We start from the raw sequence: 25,909 nt of genomic DNA, 5'->3' as shown, positions 1-25,909 counted from the left end.
TCAGCCAATTTATTGCTCGTCTGAGGTTGGTGCCTAGCAACACTATACTATGCAATTAACAAGCAGCATCATTGCTGCTTGTCAATTAAAGAAAAAATAAATGTATTCTGATCGTTTAAGCATGGTAGTAGATTATGTTGTGTTGGCAGAAATTACAAACCACAATGGCTTAGCTGTGCTATATTTCCCACAGTACAATATTGGCTGTACCTTTTAGGTACCACAAGGAACTTCAAATGTCCTAAGATCACGAGGGCATCCTAAGGACGGCACAGTGGTGCAGTGGTAGAGTTGCTGCGTCACAGCGTCAGAGACCCGAGTTCAATCCTGACTATTGCTAAACATTTTAACTCCTCTTTCCATCCCCAATCTGACTTTTCAGTCCTGGGCCTCCTCCAATGGCAGAGTGAGGCAACACACAAACTGGAGGAAAAGCACCTCTTATCCCGCCATAACCTAACGGTACGAACATTGAATACGCCAATTTTAGGCAGCTTACCAAAAATCCCCGCCTCCTCCCCCATCTTCTCTATGTCCAACTTGGCTGCAGAAGGCATCCCTGGCACCAGGGTCGGAGCTGTTGCCGTGAGGACCAAGGAACAACGTGCCCGTGGGTCAATATGTCTGGATCGGGGCATTGGTGGAGTGGGCTACTGGAGGACCTGAAGCAGCCTGCGGCTCAATTGGTTCGGGCGTAGGTATAAGATGCCAAATGCGTGGATTGGACACGGCCTGCAGTGGCACAGAACGGTGGAGCAATGGTGAAGTACACCAATAACATCGTCTGGCCAGCCCAAACTTGCAATGCTGCCAGGACAACAGGCCAATTAAAGACTTAACATTTTTAACAACTTTAAGCTTGAATCATGAAAAATTGATCCAGAAATGTGGTGATTATTGTATACTAACTCAGTGTTATCTACTATTCATATACACTTGTGCTTAACTATGATTGTGCATATGTATAGTTATTTTTACTGACTGTGTGCAAAAAAGGAATTTCACTGTATCTCGGTACATATATCAATAAAGTACCATTGCCTCTTGGGGCAGCACGGTGGAGCAGCGGTAGAACTAGTGTCTTACAGCACCAGAGACAAGGGTTTGATCCTGACTATGGATGCTTGTCTGAACGGTGTTTGTATGTTCTCGCTGTGACCATGTGAACTTTCTCTGAGATCTTCAGTTTCGTCCCACACTCCAAAGACTTGCAGGTTTGTAGGTTAATTGGCTTGGTATAAATGTAATTTGTCCCTAGTGTGTGTACGATAGTATAAGTGTTCGGAGATCGCTGCTCGGCGTGGACTCGGTGGGCCGAAGGGCCTGTTTCCCCACTGTATCTCTAAACTAAGACCATTGGCTTCACAATTTACAACTCTTCCAGCCTTATCTTATACCTTTACTCTTTTCATCTCTGGCCTTTGTCCAACCATCTACCTATCCAAAACCTCCTCACCTGTATCCACCTAACATTTGCCAGACTTTGTCCAGCCCCTCCTCTCTTCCCACCCCACCACAATCAGTCTGAAGAATACTCTAAACCCAAAACATCACCTATTTATGTTCTCCAGTGATAATGCATCATCCGCTGAGGTACTCCGGCATTTTGTGTCTTTTTTTCCTACGAATGGGGAAAAATTCATGGACCCTCGGCTTTCACTTCTTGAAACAAGAAACTGTAGATGCTGGTTAATACAAAATGAATTCAAAGTGACGTTTCAGGTCGAGACCACTCACTGCTTGGTCTTGCTAATGTTAAGAGCAAGATTGTTGTTCCAGCAGCATTCAATCAAATTTTCGAGTTCTCTCCTGTACGTCAACTCACCATTACCCATTATTCATCCGACTGCAAGGGTATCATTGGCAAATTTAAGATGCCGTTGGTCTAGCTACATTAACATTGGTATAGAGGGAGTCAAGCAGGGGTCTGAGCACACAGACTGGAGGTGCCCTGTGCTGATGGTCAACGTGGAGGAAGCGTTGTTGCCAATGTGTACTGATTGAGGGATGCCAATGAGTAAGTCAAGGTTCCAATTACTTAGGGATGATCAATCAGAGGCCCAGTTCCCTGTGTTTGATTGTAAATTTAGATGGGATGATTATGTTGAATGCCAATCTGTAATCAAAGAGCAACACCCCGATCACTTGAGCTACTTAGTTTCACCTTGTAATTCTGTGAAAGCCATTATAGTGGTTATATAAAGTTTACTGTTTCACCAATACGTCCATAACCTGGTTTTCTTTTAGTCTGCATGCTGAAAAGTTGAGAAACCTGAAAAAACAATGAACCACGCAATATTCCTAATTACTAAGGTCAAATTATTCCTAATCCTAAGGTCAAAACACCTTTGCATTGTTTCATACTGCAGAATCTAAAATCAAAATATGTACCGTTAAACATAACCAGATATTCCCCCTTTTTCCTCCCTCGTTCAGGTTCAAACCTGACTATGGGTGCTGTCTATACAGAGTTTGTACATTCTCCCTGTGACCACGACGGTATTCTCTGGGTGCTCTGGTTCCGGTCTCCTACATTCCAAAGACGTGCAGGATTGTAGGTTAGTTGGCTTCTCTAAATTGTTCCCTGTTCTTAGGATAAAACTAGTGTGTAGGTAATCGCTGGTGGGTGCGTATTTGGTGGGACGAAAGGTCCTTTTCCACACGGAATCTCTTAAAAAAACAAAACAAAAAAATATATATTTGTATATCAGAAAAAGACACAAAGTGCTGAAGTATCTCAGCAGATCGGGTAGCATCCCTGGAGATCAGGGATAGATGGTTTTTCGGATCGAGATCCTTCTTCAGACTGATATTAGTATATCGGGGCTTTTCTACACTGATTTTTTTTTCAGTACAAGGTGAAGCTAGGTAGCTTGACTGCAGCATGGTCTCAATATGTGTGGTCTTGGTTCATTATTACCATTTGAGTTCATACTTTGCTAAGCAAAATAAGAAATATAAAATATTTAGTTAGTGCTCATTTCAGTATCCTTCACATGCTGCAAGGTTGAACCCATTTTGGCAACTGTGAAAAAACATAGGAAATGAAAAATTTAGGGACACGCAGAAAGAAATTCTAAAGTCAGTAAGCTTAAAAATCGCCTTTTCAGAATATCGTCAGTTTGAACAAATTGTAAATTATATTTTAAACACTTTTAATGTATTTCACAGAAACACTGAAAGCAAGAGCAAGAGTTTGCTATTTAGCCTTTTGTACCTGCTCTGCCAATCAATGTGTTTGTGAGTGTCTGTCAGGTTTATGAGGTTTATGGTGCACGGTGGAAAAATTGGATAAAGTTACTGCCTCACTGCTTCAGGTTCAATCCTGACCTCAGATGCTGTCTGTTCAGAATTTGCACATTCTCCCTGTGATTGCATGCTTTTCCTAAGGGTGCCCATTCCAACAACCCACCACCACCACCCCACATTCCAAAGAGGTACAGGTTGGTAGGTTAATTGCCCTTCGTAAATTGTGACTGACAGAATCTGGAGGGAGTGTTGAAAATGTGAGAAGATAAAATGATGTGATTAAACTGGATCAGTGTAAATGGGTCAGTGCAGACTCGGCCGGCCATAGGGCCCATTTTCTTGCTGTATCTCTATCATATCTCTACGACTTTATGTCTGATCACTTACCTCAATGTCATATTCACATTCTGACCATGCAGTCGTTGATGCCTTTTGTGTCTAGAAATGTATCCATTTTCTTCTGCCCTCTATAGTAACATCTATAGGTGCACGACCCTTTAAGTGAAGCCTTCTTGCTTATTTAAGCCTTAAATCGTTTCCCCTCTATTCTGAAAATGGGACATCCTAGCCAGGAAAAAACAGGTGGAAGACTAGGAGGCGATTAAATGGAAAAGTTGAAGCTTGTGAAGGGCTTTGATGAAATAAAGAGCATTTGGCTCTAATTCATTCTGGGTGAATGGACAGAATTTAGGGAGGAGAGAACAACACATTGATGGTAATAGTATGTGTCACTATCATCTGGGGATGAAATTTTAGACAATGAGGGAATTCATCAATCGCAGAAAGATTTTCTAGAAGTCATTGCCTGAAGAGATTCAATAGTAAACGAGAGAGTGAGTAGTTAAAGAGAAAAATATTGTCAGCTTTATGGGGAAAACAAGGGAGTGGGATTAGTGGCAGAGCTCCAGGAAATAACTGATGTTAGTGTGATAACTTCCTCCATAGTCTGTCATTCTATTATTCCATGATCTTAGTAAATAACAAAATCAATATTCATGGAGAACATTGTGTGTAAAGTTTTATGCAGTTTTTATTTTTCCATATGAGTACCAGGCAGTATCTCCAGGATATTGTGGCATTGTGGTTGAGTTACTGGACCAGCAGCTCACTTTGAGGCTTGAGTTCATTTCCCACAATTGCAGCTGAGGAATTTAAAAACAACTAATTAAGTACAACTGGAGTAAATAGCTAACATCAAAAGCGGAAATCATGAAAGTTGTCATTAAATTACCATTATAGCTGATCAGGTTCCCCAATGTCCTTTGAGGAAGAACTTTTTCTGTCCATATCCACTTTACCCAGTGTGGTTGACACTTAAGACCAGGTCATGGTAATTAATGATATACACTAAATCCTGGCATCATCGGAGATGTGGACCGCCTGTGAAAAATGAGACTGATAAGATTTTAGATTTTAAAAGAATCAAGAGGTCAATACTGGAAAGTGGTATAGAGGTAAAACATCAGCCATGATATAATTAAATATAAGTGAAGGCACAAGGGACTGAATGGCTTACTCCTGCTTCTACTTGGTAACAATTACAGATGGCTGATCAAGTAATAAATATATGTTCTGAAAGCTTCTCAGCTATTTTGGATTCCAATCAAAAACCTTGCAAATTAGGGGGGAAAAAACAAACCCACATTAACCGCTGTAGATAGGACTGTTTGCTTAATTGATGCCTTCCCATTTGGGCTCCATGTATAATTATAGATCCTTGTTTCTTGACTCAGTGCTGATTGAGAAGTCACCCACTTTGCCCCTGGCAATATGCATTCTGCTATGGCATTATCTGGCATTAAGTACAGAAGCACCCGTCTATGGGTTTTTTTGTAATATTTCCTTTGTCCTATTGATGGAAAGAACTAATTGCAGTTGGCCGAGCATAAGGATCATGTGGTTCTATATTTGTCGAATGTGCTCATGGAGATTATTCGCGGCAGCAAGTTGAAGTGATCCCTTGTACCTCCCTCATCGCCCGGTGGCTTGATTTGCAGCAAAGATTGAACCATATGGATTCAAAGAAATCTCACAGTGTAGTACTGATGGATGACAGATATTTTTACAAAATGTATCTAGTATTTCTGATAATGCTAAAGGAAAATACCGTTGTTGCTGAAAAATGAAATACAGGCAGCAAGGTGAATTATTTTGGTCAAAATTATCAGCCTCAGTTGTTAATTGTTTCTCCCTCCACAGATGCTGCCTGGTCTACCTGGTATTCCCAACATTTGAGTATTTCCCATTTTTTAACAGTAGTCACCAGGGTCACCAGAAAGAGGAATCCAGGCGAAACATCTTACAATATACTTGGAGCCACCCTTGAAGAATCCAAACAAACCAAGTATCTTGGCATCAAATTGCAGAATGATCTGTGTTGGAATGGTCAGACTCATCATACAACGGTGAAAGCAACAGGTGTCCTAAACTTTCTGAGGCGCAACTTTCATCATTGTTCAACTTCTGTCAAGGAGAAGCTATACTTCACCCTCGTTAGACCTCATTTGGACTACGCAGTTGCAGCATGGGACCCATACACAAATAAAAACATTTCTTCCATCGAAGACAGGCAGCTCGATTTGTTACTAACACCTATGAGAGAGAAGCGAGTGTCGCCAAACTTCTGAATTCTCTGGGGTGGAACCCTCTCCAAGACAGACATGAAGCTCACCATTTGACCTGTTTTTACAAAATATTAAATGGTCAGCTCGACATAGACTACAAGACCTACACCAAACCCAATCCAATTAGGAGCAGGCGAGGGCATTCGATCCAATTTGTGATCCCAGCTACAAAGACAGATGTATACAGTAATACGTACTTCCCCGCACAATTAAAGCATGGAATAATCTCCACCCAACTATAGTTACCCAACCAGATGCAACTAAATTTAGAGTAGCTCTTTCTTCCCAATAACCCTTTCTGGCTTAAGCCCTCCCTACACCACCTCCAGTTTAAATTCCATTTGGAATATTTTGGACGACCAAGAAACCAAGAACCAAGAAGAACACCTCTCTTCATCCAGTGACATACCACAACACCACATAATTCTCTTTCTTTCTTTTAAAGATGTTTAAGGGCCATAAAACATGAATTGTAGTTCGTTACAAGAAACTTTATTCAAGAATGAAACAAGTGAAACCAAGATGTTATTCCGTGTGTTGCTGATATTTCCCAGGTACTCAGGGAGCCACAAATAGGGGAAGACCCCGGGCATGCTGGCAGCCACCACATATTCCATTTCTGGGGACAGAACTTCGCAACAAATGAGGCAAATAATATGGCTGAACAAACCACTCAAAGACCTAGTAGTCAATGGCCACTTTGGTGGGAGCCGGTCGAATCATTACCATTACTTATGAATAAAAGCTCCAGATGAAATTAATCAGGATTCAATGAAGTCCACATTGAATGAGCATTACCTCAAAATTATTTACATAGATATTGTTTGCAGAGCTGCTACTTGCAGCAGCTGGCTTATGTTTATCAAGTCCAATTATTTAGGTATATAAAGACCTGCAGTTTGGATGCTGTTTTAGCTGCAGATGTTTCCGCTTGTCTTGATGGCCGAGCCAGACTATCCTCCTCTTTCTGGGGATTTAATGTTGATCCACAGCAGGATGCCAACTGCCGGGATGAAGTTTAGTTGCACTTTCATCTTTGTGTGTTACATAAAAATCCCATGGTCTCTTGTCTCTTGTTGGAATAAGTGTAAATGCTTCTCCTTCTCGCTTTTTCTGTCTGTTTTTATTTTTACTTACAAAATGAAAGGGAAAGGAACATCTTAATGGCCAGTTATCTTTCACTTAACTTACCTTAGGAGAACAAGGCAATGAACTGCTAGTAATAGCCTGCCAGTCTGTATTTTCCCCATTAACTAATGATTTACCTATACCCTCAGTCCAATTAATTTTTATTTTATGTGAACATTTTTTTGGAAAACTTATCAAATGCCTTTTGAATATCAAGAAATAATACATCTGTTATTTCCCCCTATTTGGATGACTTGTGACTGCTTCCTCAGTTCAATGACACCTTAGTGCTCACATTCCTCAAATGAATTGAAAACTGGGCAAACATTTCTCAGTTTAATACCATAGAAGAGGATCTTTGATGATACAGCTTGATGGACATCAGTGTCAGTGTAAACTATGGTCTCAAATCCTGGAGGAGATCCAACTCAAAGAAAACAGTGAGATTCCAAAAATGCTGGAGTAACTCAGCGGGACAGGCAGCATCTCTGGAGAGAAGGAATGGGTGACATTTCGGGTCAAGACCCTTTTTCAGACAGGTCTTCAGACAAAGAAAACAATGGTGTCACAGAGCATAGCGTTTCTTTATGCGCTTTTTTGGTGATTTTATTTGTTCACTTTCCTGCAGCAATGACCTGATAATTGATTCATCAAACTAAGTTATTATTATTTTCTAGAATTTCCAATGTGTACATCAGCCTTGTACTTAAGCACACGTTCAGCACACACTCTATTGACGGCTAAAAATGTCAATGGTGTTTCTGCTGACATTCCACTCCAACAGTTGGGAGAACCTCTGAGAATCTTGTCGGTGTGGAAGCTTCAGACTGTGTGACATCTCAATGGCCTATTTCAAGGGTTAACAACTTAGAAAACTGTGTTACAACAGATGCATTTGGGGGCATTGACAGTTTTCAAAGTGATCCTAAAGAACTTCAAACAAAATAATATGAAATCTGGTGCCACATATAAGATGTTTGATCAATTCATTGCTGTGGGTATAGCCAACAAATGTTGGTGTCAATTACATAACCAGTACTAACACGTGGTCTAAATTTATTATTAACAGATCATCAAATACAATACTTTTCTGATGACAATGTTTATTGTAAGACAGAATTTTTCCATTGAATTTGTTGTATCACAAGTAACTTTCCATTTCAATTTGAGAAACTGGTTCACATTTCAACATACAAATATATAACACAGGTACTTAGGCATCATCTAAAAATCAGCCAAGTGCTTCACAAACCATTCAAGAAAGAAAAGTGTACAACAGGCTGCAACAGAAGATAAATGCTAAGGCTCCAGCAATAGATGCCATGGGTCCATTTGTGTAATAGGCTGTTTAAAACCAGACATGTTAAATTTTGGTGGATTTTGTGATCTTCCCAGCTCCACAGGCTTCCACATGTTGCAGCGGCATTCCATTGGAATATCCTTGCCCATTGACATAATGCACTTGCTGACGTTATGCTCAATTCATTGGATTTCTGGCCCTTTCCAACAATAATGAAGATCAGGATGAGTGTAAGAACTGGTCAGACCTCAAAGCTACTCCATCGGTTGGCACTGCCCAACTTCCACACCATGGAAATGGACACACAGGGTGTCTTCTACCCACTCCCACCTTTCATTCCTACCCCAGAGTTTCTAAACCCTAAGAGCTGTGCAGTTATTGGGAAAGACACAGACTACACGAATGTCATCAGAGATTTTCTGTTTTTTAGGAGAAACTGAAAAATATACCAGGAACAAAAACTCAAAGGAGAAAATATATATATATTAAACATCAAGCTGAATTTTTTTTAAACCACCAGGTCACAGTTTCAGTTCCAGGAGATTGGTACATGGGGTCTTTGTAAACTAAATGGGCACAAAAATATCTTCCTTCTCAATGCTACTGAAGCAACAAGTGATTTCAAATGAAGGGTGAATCGGTCACCACCTCTAAGTCACAAAATCAAGCTGCAATATCCACCGACCTTCAACTGTAGAGAAACATGATTAAGAAAAACAAGGCTGATTGACATTGGGCCTGTATTTGTCCTGACTGGAAGCCACGCCTGATATTGTAATTTTAATGTATGTGAGTTCTCCTTCATTTGTTTACCATGCTCTTTCATGTGCCTGTCTCTTGGTTTCTCTCCTAACTCCAAATGCAAAATGCAAAGCAAAGAGCAAAATCACAGGACAAGATTATTAATCAAGTAATCATTGCTTACGTTTTTTCCTGCTGTCTGGTGGTAACAGTGAAAAAGTACCCTCTATCATTCCAAGAAATGCACCTTCTATCATTGCATCGGTACAACTCCTGCTTCCCAATATATAAACCTTTCTAAAATATTTAAATCATTTAATGTAAAGCATGGCACCTGCCAGTAATGAATCTAAAACAGTGTTGCGTCATGATGTCTCACTTCAATATCTACGGAATTTACAGAAATGTTCATTGAATTTTCTCATTTACTAATTTAATTTAAATCATTTAAAACAAACGTCATAATTTATGCCCACAAAGTATTTTGCGATTTCAACAGTAAATATTTAGTATTAAGGACTTTTCTACATTTGTGGTTGCTGTTCACATTGAATACCAAAATTACTGGGATTTTATCAGCTTAACAGCTAATATATTCTTGATTGGCATCAACACCTCAAATGGCCAGAAGATTTGACCTTTGCAAATTCTTTGATGTATTCAAGATTATAATACAGTAAATTGAACAATTTACAACAAAACTCACTGAGTTCTGAGTCTTAGTACATCAGTACTAAGATTACAAATAGCATAATTGTCAGTAAATCTAAAAGCAGATGAAAGGCACATCCTCCAGATCATAGATACAAAAGAATATTGGAACATACAAACAAGAATAGTCAATTTAATCCCTCAACCTATTCCATCATCCAATGACCTATCTCTACCTCAACACAATTTGCTCTAATTTGTTCCATCCCTTGATGCTTTTCCTAATGAAAATACACAGATCTCATCTCAATAACATCTGCAACATTTTCTATTAGGCTACCAATCACATGCAGCGTTTAAATAATTGTTATATCTCTCTGAAGTACTGTATGTCTGGTTGATAAGAATTCAATTTAAAGGACTTGTCAAATATCAGATGAATTGTTGGGCAGAAAGTAAAATATACAACATTCTTTTGGTGATTACACTTAATGAAACAAATAATTAAATGATTTCAAGTTGCAATAAATAATTTTTTTAAAAAATATATACAAACAAAGCAAAAATGTATTAAATTATTAAATATTTGGCATAATTTTTAAAAAGAAAAGCAAATGGGTATTCTGTACTGATCTCCTCTAGTTATTTTGAGAAAATGGGAGAACAGATAAACCCTAAGAGCAATGCATGCTTTGTTGCCAAATGCAGTTACAAATTACAACTGTGATCCCTCACAGAGGGAGTATATTTTAAAAAGGAGAAAATGTTAGATTTTGAAACATTGGGTGCTCAATTTAGCATGAACTTGTCAAACAGATATGAAATCTACCCCACGGTTCCCCAACATCATCTGATAACTGAGATTAATATGTCAACAAGCGAGGCATAAGCCATCAACCGAGCATCTTGACTGTAATGCACACACGATTACAGTGCATTTCTGTCAGAATATTGTCAGAGCAAAAAAAAAATGAAGCAAGCAAAGAATGCTAAGAATGGAGATACCATAGCAACAAGACAATGAATCCAGTATTAGGTTTAATGTGATGGCTATTATTTGTTAATTATAGTTTCACTTCTGTCTACCTTAAGGTCTTAATTTCACTGTCTCCTTGCAGATTATGTGATCTTTATAAATTTCTCAATTCCTCTGCATTTCTAATATCCCATTATACTGCAAAAGCATAAGGCTACTTCCTGAAGCTAATGACTTTCAACATGGTTCCTAATTAAATATATGTAACACCATTATGGATAACATTCTACATCTAAAATGTGTACAAGATATGAGCGATCATTTGTACATATAGTATGAGATCAGCTTCATGCACAATTATATTTCGCTCACTTACCAAAGGGGGAGAATGTTTTAGGATAAGTATATTTTCTGATGTTTTGCCTAGACAACTACAAGTGCTGTGTTATTAAAGTCAATCACCTTCAGTATTTGACTCTGAAATTAATATTACTGTGCGCTCCAGCCTAAAGCCCATAAAGCTATCTGGAGGCCACGTTCATGTAATTATAGTCACACTTTGTTCTGGATGCCCAGTTCAGAGCAAACTATTGTCTTGCACTTGCTTCTTTGTGAGACATGTTGCCCAATGCAAATAAATAAAAATAAATGCAAAAAGCCAGGAAAGGTTTCTGTATAATTGGGTGGCCCGATGTTGCCATATTTCAAGGACAAGTTTAAGAAGTCCATTGGCAAAATTGAAGCCTATTATGTTACTGGTATGCAGTACATCATGATATTATGCCTTCCTTCTCCGAATTAAAATAGTTTTTCATAACCCTTTATACTTCCTCTATTTCGGATAATATTTATTCATGGACTGCAGCATTGGTGTAGTAGAATGAACATTTTTTTCCTTTCTTTGTTTTGCAGCTGAAAGTTTATGATTCACAGTCATCTGTTCGTCCCTTTTTTCATCCAAATCAAAGGCAAATCATTAGGAGTCACTGTTAATTGCAGTGAGGAATTTTGACTGTCTTCAGCAGAATAATCAGTTAGATTAAGGCCTGCACCTAGGCAGAGTTACAAATGAGCAAAAAGCAAGATCAATTTGAGAGAAAATATGATAAAATTCAAAGTCAATAGGTTGACTACAAAGGGAGAAGTTTTGACATGTTGCTCTTTAAAACTTCTTCTCATTGCTATTAATACTGTCAGGGATCAGAGCGTGTTTCTTCAAAATGCAGCAACATTCTCGCACACACACAAGCACGCCTACAATTGTCAGAGTTAGGCTTAACCAAGGATATCCAGATATACTGGAGAGGCCTTTGCCAAAGTCTGGAGAAGACTGTGAATGTCCTTGATGTTGAGCCTCATGTGTGGTTCACGTTGCCAGCAACCAATCATCAGATCATACACCTCCTTCGAGCAGGTCCGAGGGCGCTGCAGAACACGGCCTTGTGTGATACATTCGATGACCTGTTGATAGCATCAGAGAAAATTAGGATGAGCAGCAGCTTTGAATTTGCTACTGTTGTATTATCTTTAGGAGATCTTGTGTTTTTTGTCACCTAGGTAAATACAAGGATAGAGCTACCACCAGAAAATCCTTTATTGAAAGTAGCAAACATCAACTAACAACGGAGTTGTTGGTTACTAACGGAGTTGTTGGCAACTAACAACAGAGTATGATAATTTTCAACAGTTATACCACATGGTGTGCATAGTTTTAAAACAACACATATTCATTTACATTACATAGCATCCCCTTAAAAAAACAAATCCATATAAATCATACAGTAAATCATATCGTTAGTTAACTATTAATATAAGTAAGATTATATAGACATTTATATAATCAGTTCTTAGATTTACCTAAACAAAAATGTACTAATTCCTTTAATCCACTCAGATACAAAATGTTAAATTGACTTTTTTATGAATTACTTCTCCAAACAAGCTTCATATAGATGAATCTTGTCTGATAATTGTTACCTTAACTGTTCATAACCACATTGCAGAACATATTTTTTCTAAACATCAACTGTAACATTAAATGCAACACAGGCCAAAGACACTTAACTATCTCAGCAATTTTCGAAAGACCATAAATCCAACCATCAGTTTCTCATTTGATTCTTTGTTGAGGCTCCTTATACTTGTGCTTCTGCTATCACTATTTTGCATCTTAACTTCCAGTGGGCACTAAACATATTCCCTTTTCTGTTGTTCATATTCAAAATAATATAGCTCAAATCATTGCTCACGTTTCCTCTCTGGATTACAATGTTGACAATATGTCTCGTATTTACACCGTTCTCTCACACTCAAAGCTTCTGTAGATTCAAATATAGAAATAACAATTCTTGAAGTGTTCCCATTGCTATCCATAAGATACTGGCTATAATAAACTCAAACATAAACCTAAAGATACTGGCGGGACCACTATAATAAACCCAAGCATAAATCTAAAGATCATGGCTGTCCCACTATAATAAACCTAATCATACACCTAAAGATATATATATATCTGTACCACTATAATAAAAATGAACATAAATCAAAAGATACTGGCTGTCCCACTAAAATAAACTTAAACCTAAACCTCAAGATACTGGCTGTCCAAATATAATAATCCTAAACATAAAGATACTGGCTGGCGCATTATTTTTTATTATTACATGGAAATAAATCCACTATGTTTCAGGAGATATATGAGTAAACAGAAACACTATCCTAGAAACTGCTGTGCTGCATTGGGAAGTAGTATTAAACAACAACAGTTTTGTGACTGTAGTTCTATACAAACCTCATTATTTGACAGCTGATACCAAGGTTGTTTTCCATAGGTAAAGATCTCCCATAACACCACACCCAAACTCCAGACATCGCTCTCAGTGGTGAATCTCCTGTACATGATACTTTCAGGGGGCATCCAACGAATTGGGAGCATTGTGTGACCACCAACCTGAAAAAGAAGAAAATTAATGTCAATATGAATGAATGATTAACAGAAATCAATGCGGCACGGCTGGTAGAGCTACTGCCTCAGTGCCAGAGACCCAAGTTTGATCTCTATGTGGAGTTTGCATGTTCTTCCTGTGATCACGGATGCAGATGCTCCAGTTTCCTCCCACATCCCAAAGACGTGTGGGTTTGTAGGTTAATTGGCCTCTGAAAATTACTTCTTGTGAGCAGGGAGTGGATATGAGAGTTGGCTAACAAAGAACTAGCGTGAACGAGTGATAATGGATGGCATGGGCCAAATGGCCTTTTTCCACGCTGCATCCTTCAATCAATCACTCAATGCATTGAAAACAGAAGCTTGAAATGGTAGTGCTCACTCAGGTCTGAAGTATAACTGATATCAATACCATGTCAGGACATTGTTAACCATAGTTATTTGGACCTTAGTTAGTTAAAACATTTTAAATCTATTTTGATGTACATCATTTTAAGAAAAATACACAAAAAATATGAGCAGGAACAGGTCATTCACCACCTCACGCTTGTCCTACCATTCAATATGATCATGTCTGTGCCCACCTCAACTCCTCTTTTGTACCAGATCCCCTTGAGTAATACCATTTCTACAAAGTTATTATCCTGTGAAGTCATTTATTTTATTAACATAGAACAGTACAGCATAAGAATAGGTCCTTCAGTCCACAATGTCCACCCTGAAAATGATGCCAGGTTTAAATAGTTTCTTCTTCCCTCACATGATTCTCATCCCTCCGTTTCCTCATATATCCACATGCCTATGATAAAGCCTCTTAAATCCCACTATCGTAGCTGCCTCCACCACTATTTGTGACAGCACGTTCCAGGCATCCATCGCTCTGCAAAATAGGAATGTATTTTGAAAACTTGTGTAAGGTCTGACTCGTGGCTGGAAATGCGAAGCAAAATCGCTGCAAATTCACGACTTTTGGTTGGACAAGTGAAAATTTTTTTTTTTAATGGATTTTCTTAAATTTCTGCTACTGACACTAAATAATACATTTGGCATTGCTTTGGGTCTGAAACAAACATGATATGGTCATGACAAGCTTGGAATAGTATCAGAGCATTGCTGCACACATATTGATCCCTTGTAATAAGAGCAGACGGTTTCAAAATAGCATTTTATTAGAAGCAGAACATGCAAAATCTGGAGATAGCAATCATTCACCTTGCTTAGAAGTGGTCATAAATAAATAAACAATCGTTTTTATGGATTAGCGGCAATGTATATACATAATGTAGATATTTGTCTTTTATAATTTTCCACGTTTCACTCATTTATATTTCTCATATTACTGTTTCCATAGTCATCTGAAAGTTATTGGCCAGCTGCCCTTTATGTAGTCATGGTTGGTGCCACTCCATCAGTGTTTAAGGGGGAGGAGGAAATCTTGTCTGTTTCCCCATTTGATAAGTTAGCAGTTAGAACTGGGATTTCGACTGAGTTTCTCATTTAGTTTCTCATTTTTCATACATTGTGTTTGAAGTGTAATGGATTTAGAGCATTTAATTAAATCAGTGGTGAAATTTAGAAACAACACCACAGCATTGCCATTGAACTCAAACAAAGAGTTTATAGTGATGCCACGAACCTTCCCAAAAGAATCTCATTATTGGTTCAAAACACACGAAAAATCTCTATGGCAACAAGAGCAATGTTCAACTGTCCACAGGAATGTGTTGTCAGTAGGTTGCAGTTAAGTGAATGCAAGGACATCCCTTTGATGTGCGATTACATAATATCATTCTTGAGCAACCAGAAACCTGTAGCAGAATGTAAGTATATGTTCCCAACAATTTCCCCCTTTATATGTTATCTAAAAAATTAAATATAGGCGGAAAATATTTCTCAGCTTATATTTCAGCGGTCAGCGAATATTTATCCCAACAGCTTCTGCCAGTGAAGGAAATTAAATCTTGCTCTGAAGCAAAAAATTGAACATTGTAATTAATAATGCCTGTTTTCCATGCGGCTTTTTTTCCCTTACATTGCACCAAACCGGTACTAGCCAACCCTGTCCTGGCTGTTAAGAGAGCTGCTGATTTTTAGTAGTGGAGGCTCCAGATGGTCAATAACATCAAGGAACTTTGGGCAATAGTCGTGGCTTCAGTCTGCAGCTGGACAGGCTGGTTGGGCAACAATGGGAAGGACATTGTCACAACGGCAATGGTGGGAGAGTGGATATTGTCATCCTGAGGCTGGACAGCCATTGAGCTATTGACTCACCATCTCAGTAGCCCTTTGAAAATCGGAGCCACAGTGTGAGCTTTCACTGCAGCACTCTAATGTTAGGTGGCTGCTGCTGCTTTAGAAGTTGAGACAGCAGCCTTTAACTGCTACATTTAGTTCTGTACAAGGTAGTCTGGGCACCAAGCTTTACGAAAAATACCTTGCCATCTTTGTAATAACTTCTTCCATGTATCTCTGACACTAAATGTCATGGTTTCCAGACCAGCATAGCAAGCAAGGTATGAACAATTTTGAACGTAGACCCTGAATCTTTTCTCAATCATCTGACCCATTCATTTCTTATCGGTTATTTGGTGTAGAATTGGCTGGCACCTGCCCTGGTGTTTCCTCCTTCCATGGCTGAAAATCACTTTTGCCCTGAGTTTGCTGCATATAGATCTTGTTCTTATGCCAGTATTAAATTACCTGCAGTGCTAATGACTGAGCTGATGGCAAGGGGCATGAAATGCGCTGATGGTGTCCGTTCATCTTTATTCTCTTACACCCCTACCTGACAGGTTACCACCCTTTAGTATCTGAAATTAAAAAGGTAAAAGGTGGGATTGTGCTGGGGTTACAAAGGAATTGAGTGGTGAATGGTTATTTGTACTATGTACCGGATATGAAGAGGTGCATGCTTATTCCATTTGCAGCTTGTAAGTCAGGAAGATTAGGGATAAGGGAAATATGGAACATGGCCCTTCATCTTCCCTGTGTGGATATGCAAACACACCTCTTCAGTTAGTTCATCCTAAAGGCAGTTGTGCACCATGTTCTTCTGCAAGAGTGGTAAGTGTGTCATAAGTTCATGTCAAAAGTGATAGGAGCAGAATTAGGCCATTCGGCCCATCAAGTCTGCTCCGCCATTCAATCATGGCTGATTTATCTCTTCCACCTAATCCCATTCTCCTGCCTTCTCCCCATAACCTCTGACCCCCATACTAATTAAGTGTCAGTACATTTCACTGGGTAATGTGGCTGAATGGTGGAATGGCACACAATTTGTGCAAGCTGAGAGATGTGTCTGAGGCTTGCAACAGCACTAATTAAGTGAGGGTGCAGTAGAGTTATGAATTTTAGTTCAGCAACTACATTTTGGTCCATGGGCCTCCACTGGTGACATTTCCCTCTGGAGCAATCTGTTCCTGTTGCCTTGCATATCTGGAGACCTCTAAGGGAAGTTGCAGAACATTGTACCTCCATTCCACCCGCGGGGCAGCACAGTGGCGCAGCTGGTATTGCTACTGCCTCAGATTTGATCCCGACCTTGGGTGCTGTCTGTGTGGAGTTTGCACGTTCTCCCTGTGACCATTTGAGTTTTCTCCAAGTGCTCCGGTTTCCTCCCACATGCCAAAGACATGCGGGATTGTAGATTAATTGGCCTCATGAATTGTCTCTGGTGTGTAGGGTGTGGATGTGAAAGTGGTATATCATAAAACTAATGTGAATGGGTGATCAATGGTTGGTGTGGAATCAGTGAGCTGAAGGGCCTATCTAATGAAGGGCCTATTCCATGCTGTATCTAAACTAAACCTTCCCAGTTGTACAGATTTAGATGGAGAAGATCTTGCAGCACCTGCCTTGGGCTTAATGCATCTCCACTATGAGGTTCAGGGAGCTTAATGTAGCTCTAATCATGCAAGTTGTTAATGACACTGGCCTCCTGCTGATGCAGAGAACCAATGAGCAGCACAGGTATACAGGCTGCATGAAGAGATCTATATCATTTACAGGCAGCATGAAGTTAGCACGCATTCATATTCAACAGCAACAGAGATTAATCACACATCACAATCGGCACGCGGATCTTCAGAAGCTCTCTATTTAACTGTTGATCATTCAAATATTATGCAACTTATTCAATTTTATTTTATGCCAGATAAACAGAAATTATAATATAAATTAAACATTTTAACGTAAAGACATAAGTTTCTAAAGAGATTGCAGAGCTGAGAAGAATGTGGAGATTTTAAAAGTAGTCATTCGGGTTGTTAGTTTCAAAATAAAATTTTGCCAAGCTTTAGCAGAGTGGCTGTTTTGGAGTGGCCATTGTAAAAGTGTGCAGAGTTTGATTAATAAACAGTCAAGCTGTGGTGCGGAGTTGAGTAGAGGTACAGGTAAGAAAAGGCAAAGTGTTTTAACTTCATACTCTTCATACTCTTCATACTCTTCAGACTTAGTATGGTTGGGATGGCAGTTAGGGCAGTGGTATGCTCCGCCTGCAGGATGTGGGGGACAAGTAAACATCCAGTGTCCCTGGTGACTACACCTGTGGGAAGTGTGCCCAGCAGCAGCTCCTGGCTGACCGTGACATGGAGCTGGATACACTCACGATCATCGTTTTTATCGAGATAGGGATTTTTAGTGTGATGCTCACACCTACGGTACAGGTTGCGGGTAACAGGGTGTCAACCAGGAGAGGTAAAGGAGAAGGTAGACACAAAATGCTGGAGTAACTCAGCGGAACAGGCAGCATCTCTGGAGAGAAGGATTGGGTGACGTTTTGAGTTGAGACCGAAGGCTGACTGGGTTCCCCCCTACAGCCATTTCCCTCAAGAATAGGCATACCCCCCACTTTGGATACTGTTTTGGTGGGGGGTGAGTGGATGACCTTTCAGAGAGCAGCAGCAGCAGCCTGATCTATGGCACGATGAATGCCTCTGAAGCACAGCAGGAAGAAGAAATCAGACAGAGCAGTGATGATAAGAAATGTAATAGTTAGGGGACATTGGTGACTGGAGATTCCATAGTCACGATGATGTGTTGCCTCCGGGGTGTCTCTGTCACTGGGACATCAAGGATGTCTCTGAGCAGTTACACAAATTCTGAAGATGGAGGGTGAGCAGCTACGTGTCATTGTGTATATTGGTACCAACAACAAGGTAGAAACAGGGAGGAGGTCCCGTGGAGTGAATGAATATTGAGAATTAGAAAAGAGAATATAATAAATAGCAAGACGTCAAGGGGAGTGGTCTCTGGATCATTCCCAGTGCCACATGCCAGTGAGGGCAGAGATAGAAGGATATGGCAGATGAATGTGTGGTTGAGGAGTTGGTGCTGGGGGTAGGGATTCATTCTTGGATTGTTAGAATCTCTTCTGGGGCAAAGGTGACCTGTACAAGAGGGATAGGTTGCACCTGAATTAAAGGGGCAACTAATATCCTGATAGGGAGATTTGTTAGTGCTAGTTGGATAGGTTTGAATTAGATTGGCAGTGGATGGGTCCAAGAGAAAAATAAGAAGTTGGATGTTAAGCAATGTATAGAGAACCCTACTGAACACAGTACAGCACTGGGCCTCGTGTTGGTGAAGATAAATATCAGGTGTTGCATTTTGTGAAGGCAAAACAGGAGAGGACTTTCCCAATGAACAGTCGGGCCCTGGGGAGCGTTGTACAATCAAAGCATCTAGAAATACAAGTACGTTGTTGCATGTAACAAGTAGTCAGGGTGGTGAAGAAGGCTTTTGGCATGCTGGCCTTCATCAGTCAGGGCATTAGCACATCATGTTCAACATGTTGGTGAGGACACACTTGGAGTAATGTGTTCAGTTTTGTCACCCTGCAAAAGCAATAATGACATTAAACTGCTAAGAGTACAGAAAAGATTTATGAAGATGTTGCCAGGACTCAAGGAACTAAGTAGGGAGGGGCTGGGCAGGTTGGGGACTGTGTTCCTTAGAGCATGGGAGAGTGAAGAGTGATCTAATAGAGGTATATAAAATCAGGAATGGCATAGAAAGGGTGAAGCACAGAGTCTTGTTTCCAGGCTTGGAGAATCAAACAAGAGCGTATAGATTTAAGATGAGAGGGGAAATATTTAATCGTAAGCAGAAAGACAACCTTTTCACACAGTGGGTGGTATGTATATGGAACGCACTGCCAGAGGAAGTGGTTGAGGGAGGTATAATAACAAAATAACAAAATTTAAAACACATTTGGACAGATGCATGGGTAGAAAAGGCTTAAGGTGAGATGGGGCTAACACAGACAAATGGGGCTAGCATGAGACATGCTTGGAACATCCCATTGTCCCAAAGGGCCAAACGGCCATTTTGATCCGCAAGGGTGAGTTGGGTGGAAAGACCTGTATCACTTTATGACACTATTTCAAGAAACTTAAAATTGGTTTTGTTGATAGACACTAAGCTGACAAAACAGCACCCTCTTTCATTCTATTGAATATCTATGTAAATGCAGCAATAACTCATACTGTACAGTAGCCTTGAGCCTTTGGAGAATGATTAATTGTCAAATGGCTCAAGATTCATTAAAAATTAAAGTCCTGCCTCAGCACTGTTTGTAAATCATAAACCAGCAGTTCTTATTGTTTAAAATATTAATGGCTGTCCTTAAATCTGATGGAAGCCGCCCTTTTGGTATCAACACATCAATTATCTTCATTTCCCCACTCATCTTCCAACCACCAAACCACTCCCATCATCAGAACTATCCTTGTCCTGCTGGAGGGAGAAACTGTCCTCCCAGTTGGCCAAACATTACCCTTTTTGTTCTTCAGCTTTCCTTGCTGACTTGAAGACACTGCTTTCAGCCCAGGACTAGTCAGTGGCCTTGTTGAAGTTTGTAGAAGGCAGACTTTTTGCTCCATGTGTGCCGTTTGCCCTTCAAAACTGCCATCCAAAACTGAAAGTAGATTATACTTTCGATTGTTCAGCTGAAAATGACCGCAGGTTCACTTTGAATCAGCGCCAGGAAACAATTAGATTTGATCAGGCACATCTGAGTTAGCCTGCTAGTGAGTGACCACATCATTACTGATAACATCAAATAAATCCAGAGTTTTAATGGAAATGGAGCACGTTATACACTAAGTATGATGGTAAACGATATCAGGAAATCACCAAATGTCTTATTTGCTGCAATTTAATTGAGTTAGGAAAATTAATTTAGAGTTAAGGAAATGCAACATTTCCAATCTAATTTATTTGTTACAAGTAGCTGTCTCTGCTCATAATGACTACAAATGTTTGAAAATTACTCTGGAGCCATTCAACATGAGTGTCAGATGGTGATGCTGTGGGTGTTTAAATACCTCACTGTTTGAATCAGCACAATGTCAGGTCACTAATGTAACGCCTTGGGAACAAGACACAGTATCGGTTCCCAATTTCATAGTTTGTACCCTGGCCTCTACAGAGCAGCAATTCTGGTCCATGAGGAAACTTGCTTCAGAATCACATCATGAAGATGAGAACATCTCAGATAGCCAAATAGGCTTTATAGTCACCAATGAAAAGTGACATTCACCTGTGAGCAAAGAGATGCATCTCAGGTTGAAGATCATAAGATCTGAGCATTTGGAAAAGCAGGTAATGATTACAGCAATACAATTTATTTAAACAAGTATGTTTGCAAACACCTCCATCCCAAGCTAGAGTTAATATTTCAGTATTTTTGCACAGTCATTTTCTTTTCACTATCTTGTAGAATGTATGTGTAATGTATATATAATTTATATTCCTGTGTGTTGTCTGAGTCTATATGTTTGAGATGCTGCTGCAAGCAAGATTTTCATTGCACCTGGACCTCACCACACTTGTGCATATGACAGTAGATTTGACTTGCTTCAGAAAAGTTTATTCATTCTACTGCTTGTGCTCCTAATTCAGTCTATCAGCCTTATGGATGACAGTAAGCAAGGATCATGACAAATAGTAAATGTGTGTACTTTTTCACACAAATCCTCATTTATCATGATGTTGACAACAACTATGATATCACCTGTCACCTGAGGGAAGTGTGACATATGTAGAGGTTATAATGACTGTAAACATAATAGTAGTCCTGGAAGAAATCTGACTAATTAAATATTTGGAAATAAAAAGGATAATTATTTTGGTTCTTGTGACAAATGACAAATAGTAAATGTTATTTAACCTGATGGAGATTTCCAGCCCATTGTGCAAAATGCATTCTTCAAAAATATAATTTACTACTTTACAACATTGAGGATGATGCAAAGAAGATATCTAACATAAGATATCACAGAAACCGTCAGGATATAAAGTCTTTGTAAAAACGAGTGGCACCTTTTCAAAAGAGGTATATGTTTCCAAACTCAAACGATCCATACATTCAAACTTAGTTAACAAACCAGAAGGGTATGAATTTTAATCACTTTAGGTTTATAATTTGGCTTGATGTAGATCCCTGGTATAAAATGCAATGCAAAATAGCCGCAGCTTAAGTGCTGCTTTAGTTTTGCTGCATGTTTATTGTGGAAGTGCACGTGTTTTCAGTGTATTTATAGATATCCTTCACTTCAAAAGTATTGTAATACAATGGGATGGAGAGCTTAAGGTCATATCAACCTTCAACCCTGGAATGATGGAGCAATGATTGAAGGTTTTATTTGCATATAGAAACATAGAAAATAGGTGCAGGAGTAGGCCATTCGGGCCTTCAAGCCTGCACCGCCATTCAATATGATCATGGCTGATCATCCAACTCGGTATCCTGTACCTGCCTTCTCTCCATACCCCCTGATCCCTTTAGCCACAAGGGCCACATCTAACTCCTCTTAAATATAGCCAATGAACTGGCCTCAACTACTTTCCGTGGCAGAGAATTCCACAGACTCACCACTCTCTGTGTGAAAACAAAATATTCTCATCTCGGTCCTAAAAGACTTCCCCCTTATCCTTAAACTGTGACCCCTTGTTCTGGACTTCCCCAACATCGGGAACAATCTTCTTGCATCTAGCCTGTCCAACCACTTAAGAATTTTGTAAGTTTCTATGAGATCCACCCTCAATCTTCTAAAGTCTAGCGAGTACAAGCCGAGTCTATCCAGTCTTTCTTCATATGAAAGTCCTGCCATCCCAGGAATCAGTCTGGTGAACCTTCTCTGTACTCCCTCTATGGCAAGAATGCCTTTCCTCAGATTAGGAGACCAAAACTATACGCAATACTCCAGGTGTGGTCTCACCAAGGCCCTGTACAGGAGGCTAGCATAGATTTCCAAATATATATTTGCATATCAACCCTCAACTGGTTCCTAACCTTAACTACTCTCATGTTTGATCTCTTGATTTCATTGATTTACTTCAAATCCAAAGGTCAATTTATTTCAGATTTAAATATTATCAATTAGCAGGCACCCTGCAGCTGTTTTGAATAGAGTATTTGAAAGATTTGCAATCTGCTAACGTAAGAGATTTCTTCTCATCTCAGTCCTATGTGGCCAACTCCGTAATGACAGATGTTGCCACCTCATTCTTTATTCTCCAGCCAAACAAAACCAATATCTTCTCTGCCTTTTCAAACTCACGAGATGAGATTATCTCTTTTAATTCTAAACTCCAGTTCAGGACATTCTACTCAATCTTTCCTTATAGGACAATACCTTATCCCAGCAGTCAATCTATTTAGTCCTCTTGTCATTTTTAACTTATTTGGCAAATTTAATTTATTTCAATTAAGTCTGCTGTTTTCCAATGATGTTGAACCTATGGTCAAAATCTAATTCACTAATAGTATGATAAAAAATAATATTGTGTGTATTTCTTTGTTGTTATAAATGATCTTTTCTGTTTTCATTTTTCCAATCATAGAATTAGTTTGTGTCATGCTGACCCATGTTTGAAATGAATTAGCCTTCAAAGAATATGAAAGAAAATTTGATGAGTCCCTATTCTCTAGACATCAATTGACCTTTTGGCCTGGCTTTCTTTGTAAATGACACTTCTGTAAGATCCAGGGGAAATTATTTTTAATTCATCAATAATCTACTTGGCCTGTATTTAATACACATTATAAAATCTGAGGAATCTGAGGAATGGAAAGAATTGTCTGTCTATTTGCTGCAGTGTCAAGTTAGCATTTCTGGGCTGGAAGCCATTTTGTGCAAATATCATTTGTTAGAACTTCAGTTATCAAAAAAACGATTTCTCCCAAACAATATATGTACAACTGGTTTAGGTCGTCCCGTACTGAGGTGTCATTTCTACACCTTGCCAGTAAAAACAATTAGTCGTAAAACTCAATGTAACATAAATTTTTCAGGGAATGATTTTGTTGTGCATTTCCATTCTTCTCTGCCTTTATGAGTCTCAGCAGGATTTAGTCTTAAAGAGGCAATGTCACCTCAATATAAAGCCATCAGGAAAGTATGATTTGTGGAGCTGCCAAGAAGATTCTGTTCCAAAATCTCGGCTTAAAAGTTAAGGGCCTGTCCCACTGACACGACCTTTCAGCTACTGTCTACGACCTTCAAGCTCGAGGGCACTCGCCTGGAAAACCTCGAGCAGGATCGACCGTCAGCGATGAAACCGCGAGCTGGATCCACCGACCGCACACACACAAACACATCGCAAAGGCGGGTGCCAGGGATAGCGGGGGAGCGTGTCTTAAATTCACACCCACGATGAACAGAAAGGTAAAAGACGGCTGCACAATGTATGGTAAGTACTTTAGAGAGCACGGGGGGGGGGGGGAGAGAAAGGGAGAGAGGGGAGAGGAGGGGAGAGGAGGGGAGAGGAGGGGAGAGGAGGGGAGAGAAGGGGAGAGAAGGGGAGAGAAGGGAGAGAATGGGAGAGAAGGGAGGGAGAAGGGGGGGAGAAGGGGGGGGAGAAGGAGAGGAGACACTTTTAAGAAGGCAGCCAACTTATAATAAAGTTTAGCGGGCATTTTACATTACCGGTCGGTTTACTTTGGTCCTGAAAACTCCAATGAGCCAATTAAAATGCCCAGTCAGCGAAGGAGATTGCCTATGGCTGCCCTCGACTGCCTGTAACTACATAGCAACCCCACTCCATTGCACTACGAGTATAAAAGAACCATGCCGACCAATTTTTACTCGCGAAAACTTTTCAACATGCTGAACATTTTTCCTCGACCAAACTGAGGCCACGAGTATGCGGGAACTTCCCTCGAGCATGAAGGAGAGTTCCAGTGACCTCATATGACCTCCTAGGACCAAGTGTCGACCATGCTGCGAGTTTGAGTCGGGGGCAAACTCTTCTAAACTCGCAGATTAGGTCGCCGCAGTGGGACAGCCCCTTTAATGCACACATCACAATGCTACATTAGCACTGCTTACACGGAATACCTGGAATTAAATCTGAGATAACCTGTGTATTAAAATTGATAAAATTGATAAAATCGTACACATCTTTGCATCAACATTTTGCCCTGTTCGATAATGCTAAATGTGCTACTGAACAGGAATGAATTTCTAGACACGTATTATGCCTAACCCACATAAATCTAATATGTAAACTAACACATAGGTGATCAGTTAACAGTATTAAATCCGTTACTTAATTTCACAATAATCTCACTGCAAACTACAAGCCAAAACCAGTGTAAGACGTTTGTTATTTGTTATTTCTTTCAAATGATAGTTGTTATTGTCTCAAGATGAGACATTGGAAGAAGCCACCAATGGCTGCAAAAAGAAAGACATGTCCTCTATGACTATGCCTATGCTCAAGTGTCTGGTAGGAAAAGAATGGATATTAGGAGAGTGAAGAGTTAATTAATGTTTTTTTCTTGAATTACATATGGTCGATTTACAAGCTTTTGCCGTAATGCCACTGACTAATTGGGGTATGGATGATCAATCTTCAAAGCTAAATTTGGTTATAATGAATAGTGCACAGAACCAAATTGTCTCAAAATTGCTACAATGCATTTCATCTAATTTGTTGGCTGTTTATGCAATGACATTTTTTCAGGGATGCATCCATTTCATGAATCGAGGAACAAGTGTATTATGATTGGAATTAAGGGACATTGGGCTAGAGCAATTGGAGTCATGAAGGATTACAGAATGGAGTGGAAAAGGAGTCACAATGATGGGTACATATTCTACGCATCTCTCACCCTTGCCATCCTGATGCCATCCTTGCCATCCTACACTGAGGTGCGGGATTGCTGATCTCTGTTTTCTGGGATTAAACTGAGATCTGACCCAATAATGATCTGTGCTCCTTGGACATGCCAAGATTTACAAAATACTGGCCCGAGATTAGAGGGTTGTGAATGATACTAAACTAAAATA

General features: G+C 39.7%; 1 protein-coding gene across 1 annotated transcript in view; it reads right to left on the bottom strand.

Annotated features, from left to right (window-relative positions):
• Positions 1-8,087: 8,087 nt before the first annotated feature.
• The window catches only part of ntrk2 (neurotrophic receptor tyrosine kinase 2), a 217,695-nt gene continuing 199,873 nt past the window's right edge, over positions 8,088-25,909 (bottom strand). The window contains exons 16-17 of the mRNA XM_033017664.1: positions 13,461-13,619; positions 8,088-12,130 (exon numbers count right to left, since the gene is read on the bottom strand). Coding sequence (XP_032873555.1) covers positions 11,945-12,130; positions 13,461-13,619 — 345 coding nt within the window. The 3' untranslated portion in view covers positions 8,088-11,944. The remainder of the gene's footprint in view (positions 12,131-13,460; positions 13,620-25,909) is intronic.

The sequence above is a fragment of the Amblyraja radiata genome, chromosome 3 (genome assembly GCF_010909765.2).
Source record: "Amblyraja radiata isolate CabotCenter1 chromosome 3, sAmbRad1.1.pri, whole genome shotgun sequence".
Classification (NCBI taxonomy): Eukaryota; Metazoa; Chordata; class Chondrichthyes; order Rajiformes; family Rajidae; genus Amblyraja; species Amblyraja radiata.
This window is presented reverse-complemented; position numbering and strand designations above follow the sequence as displayed.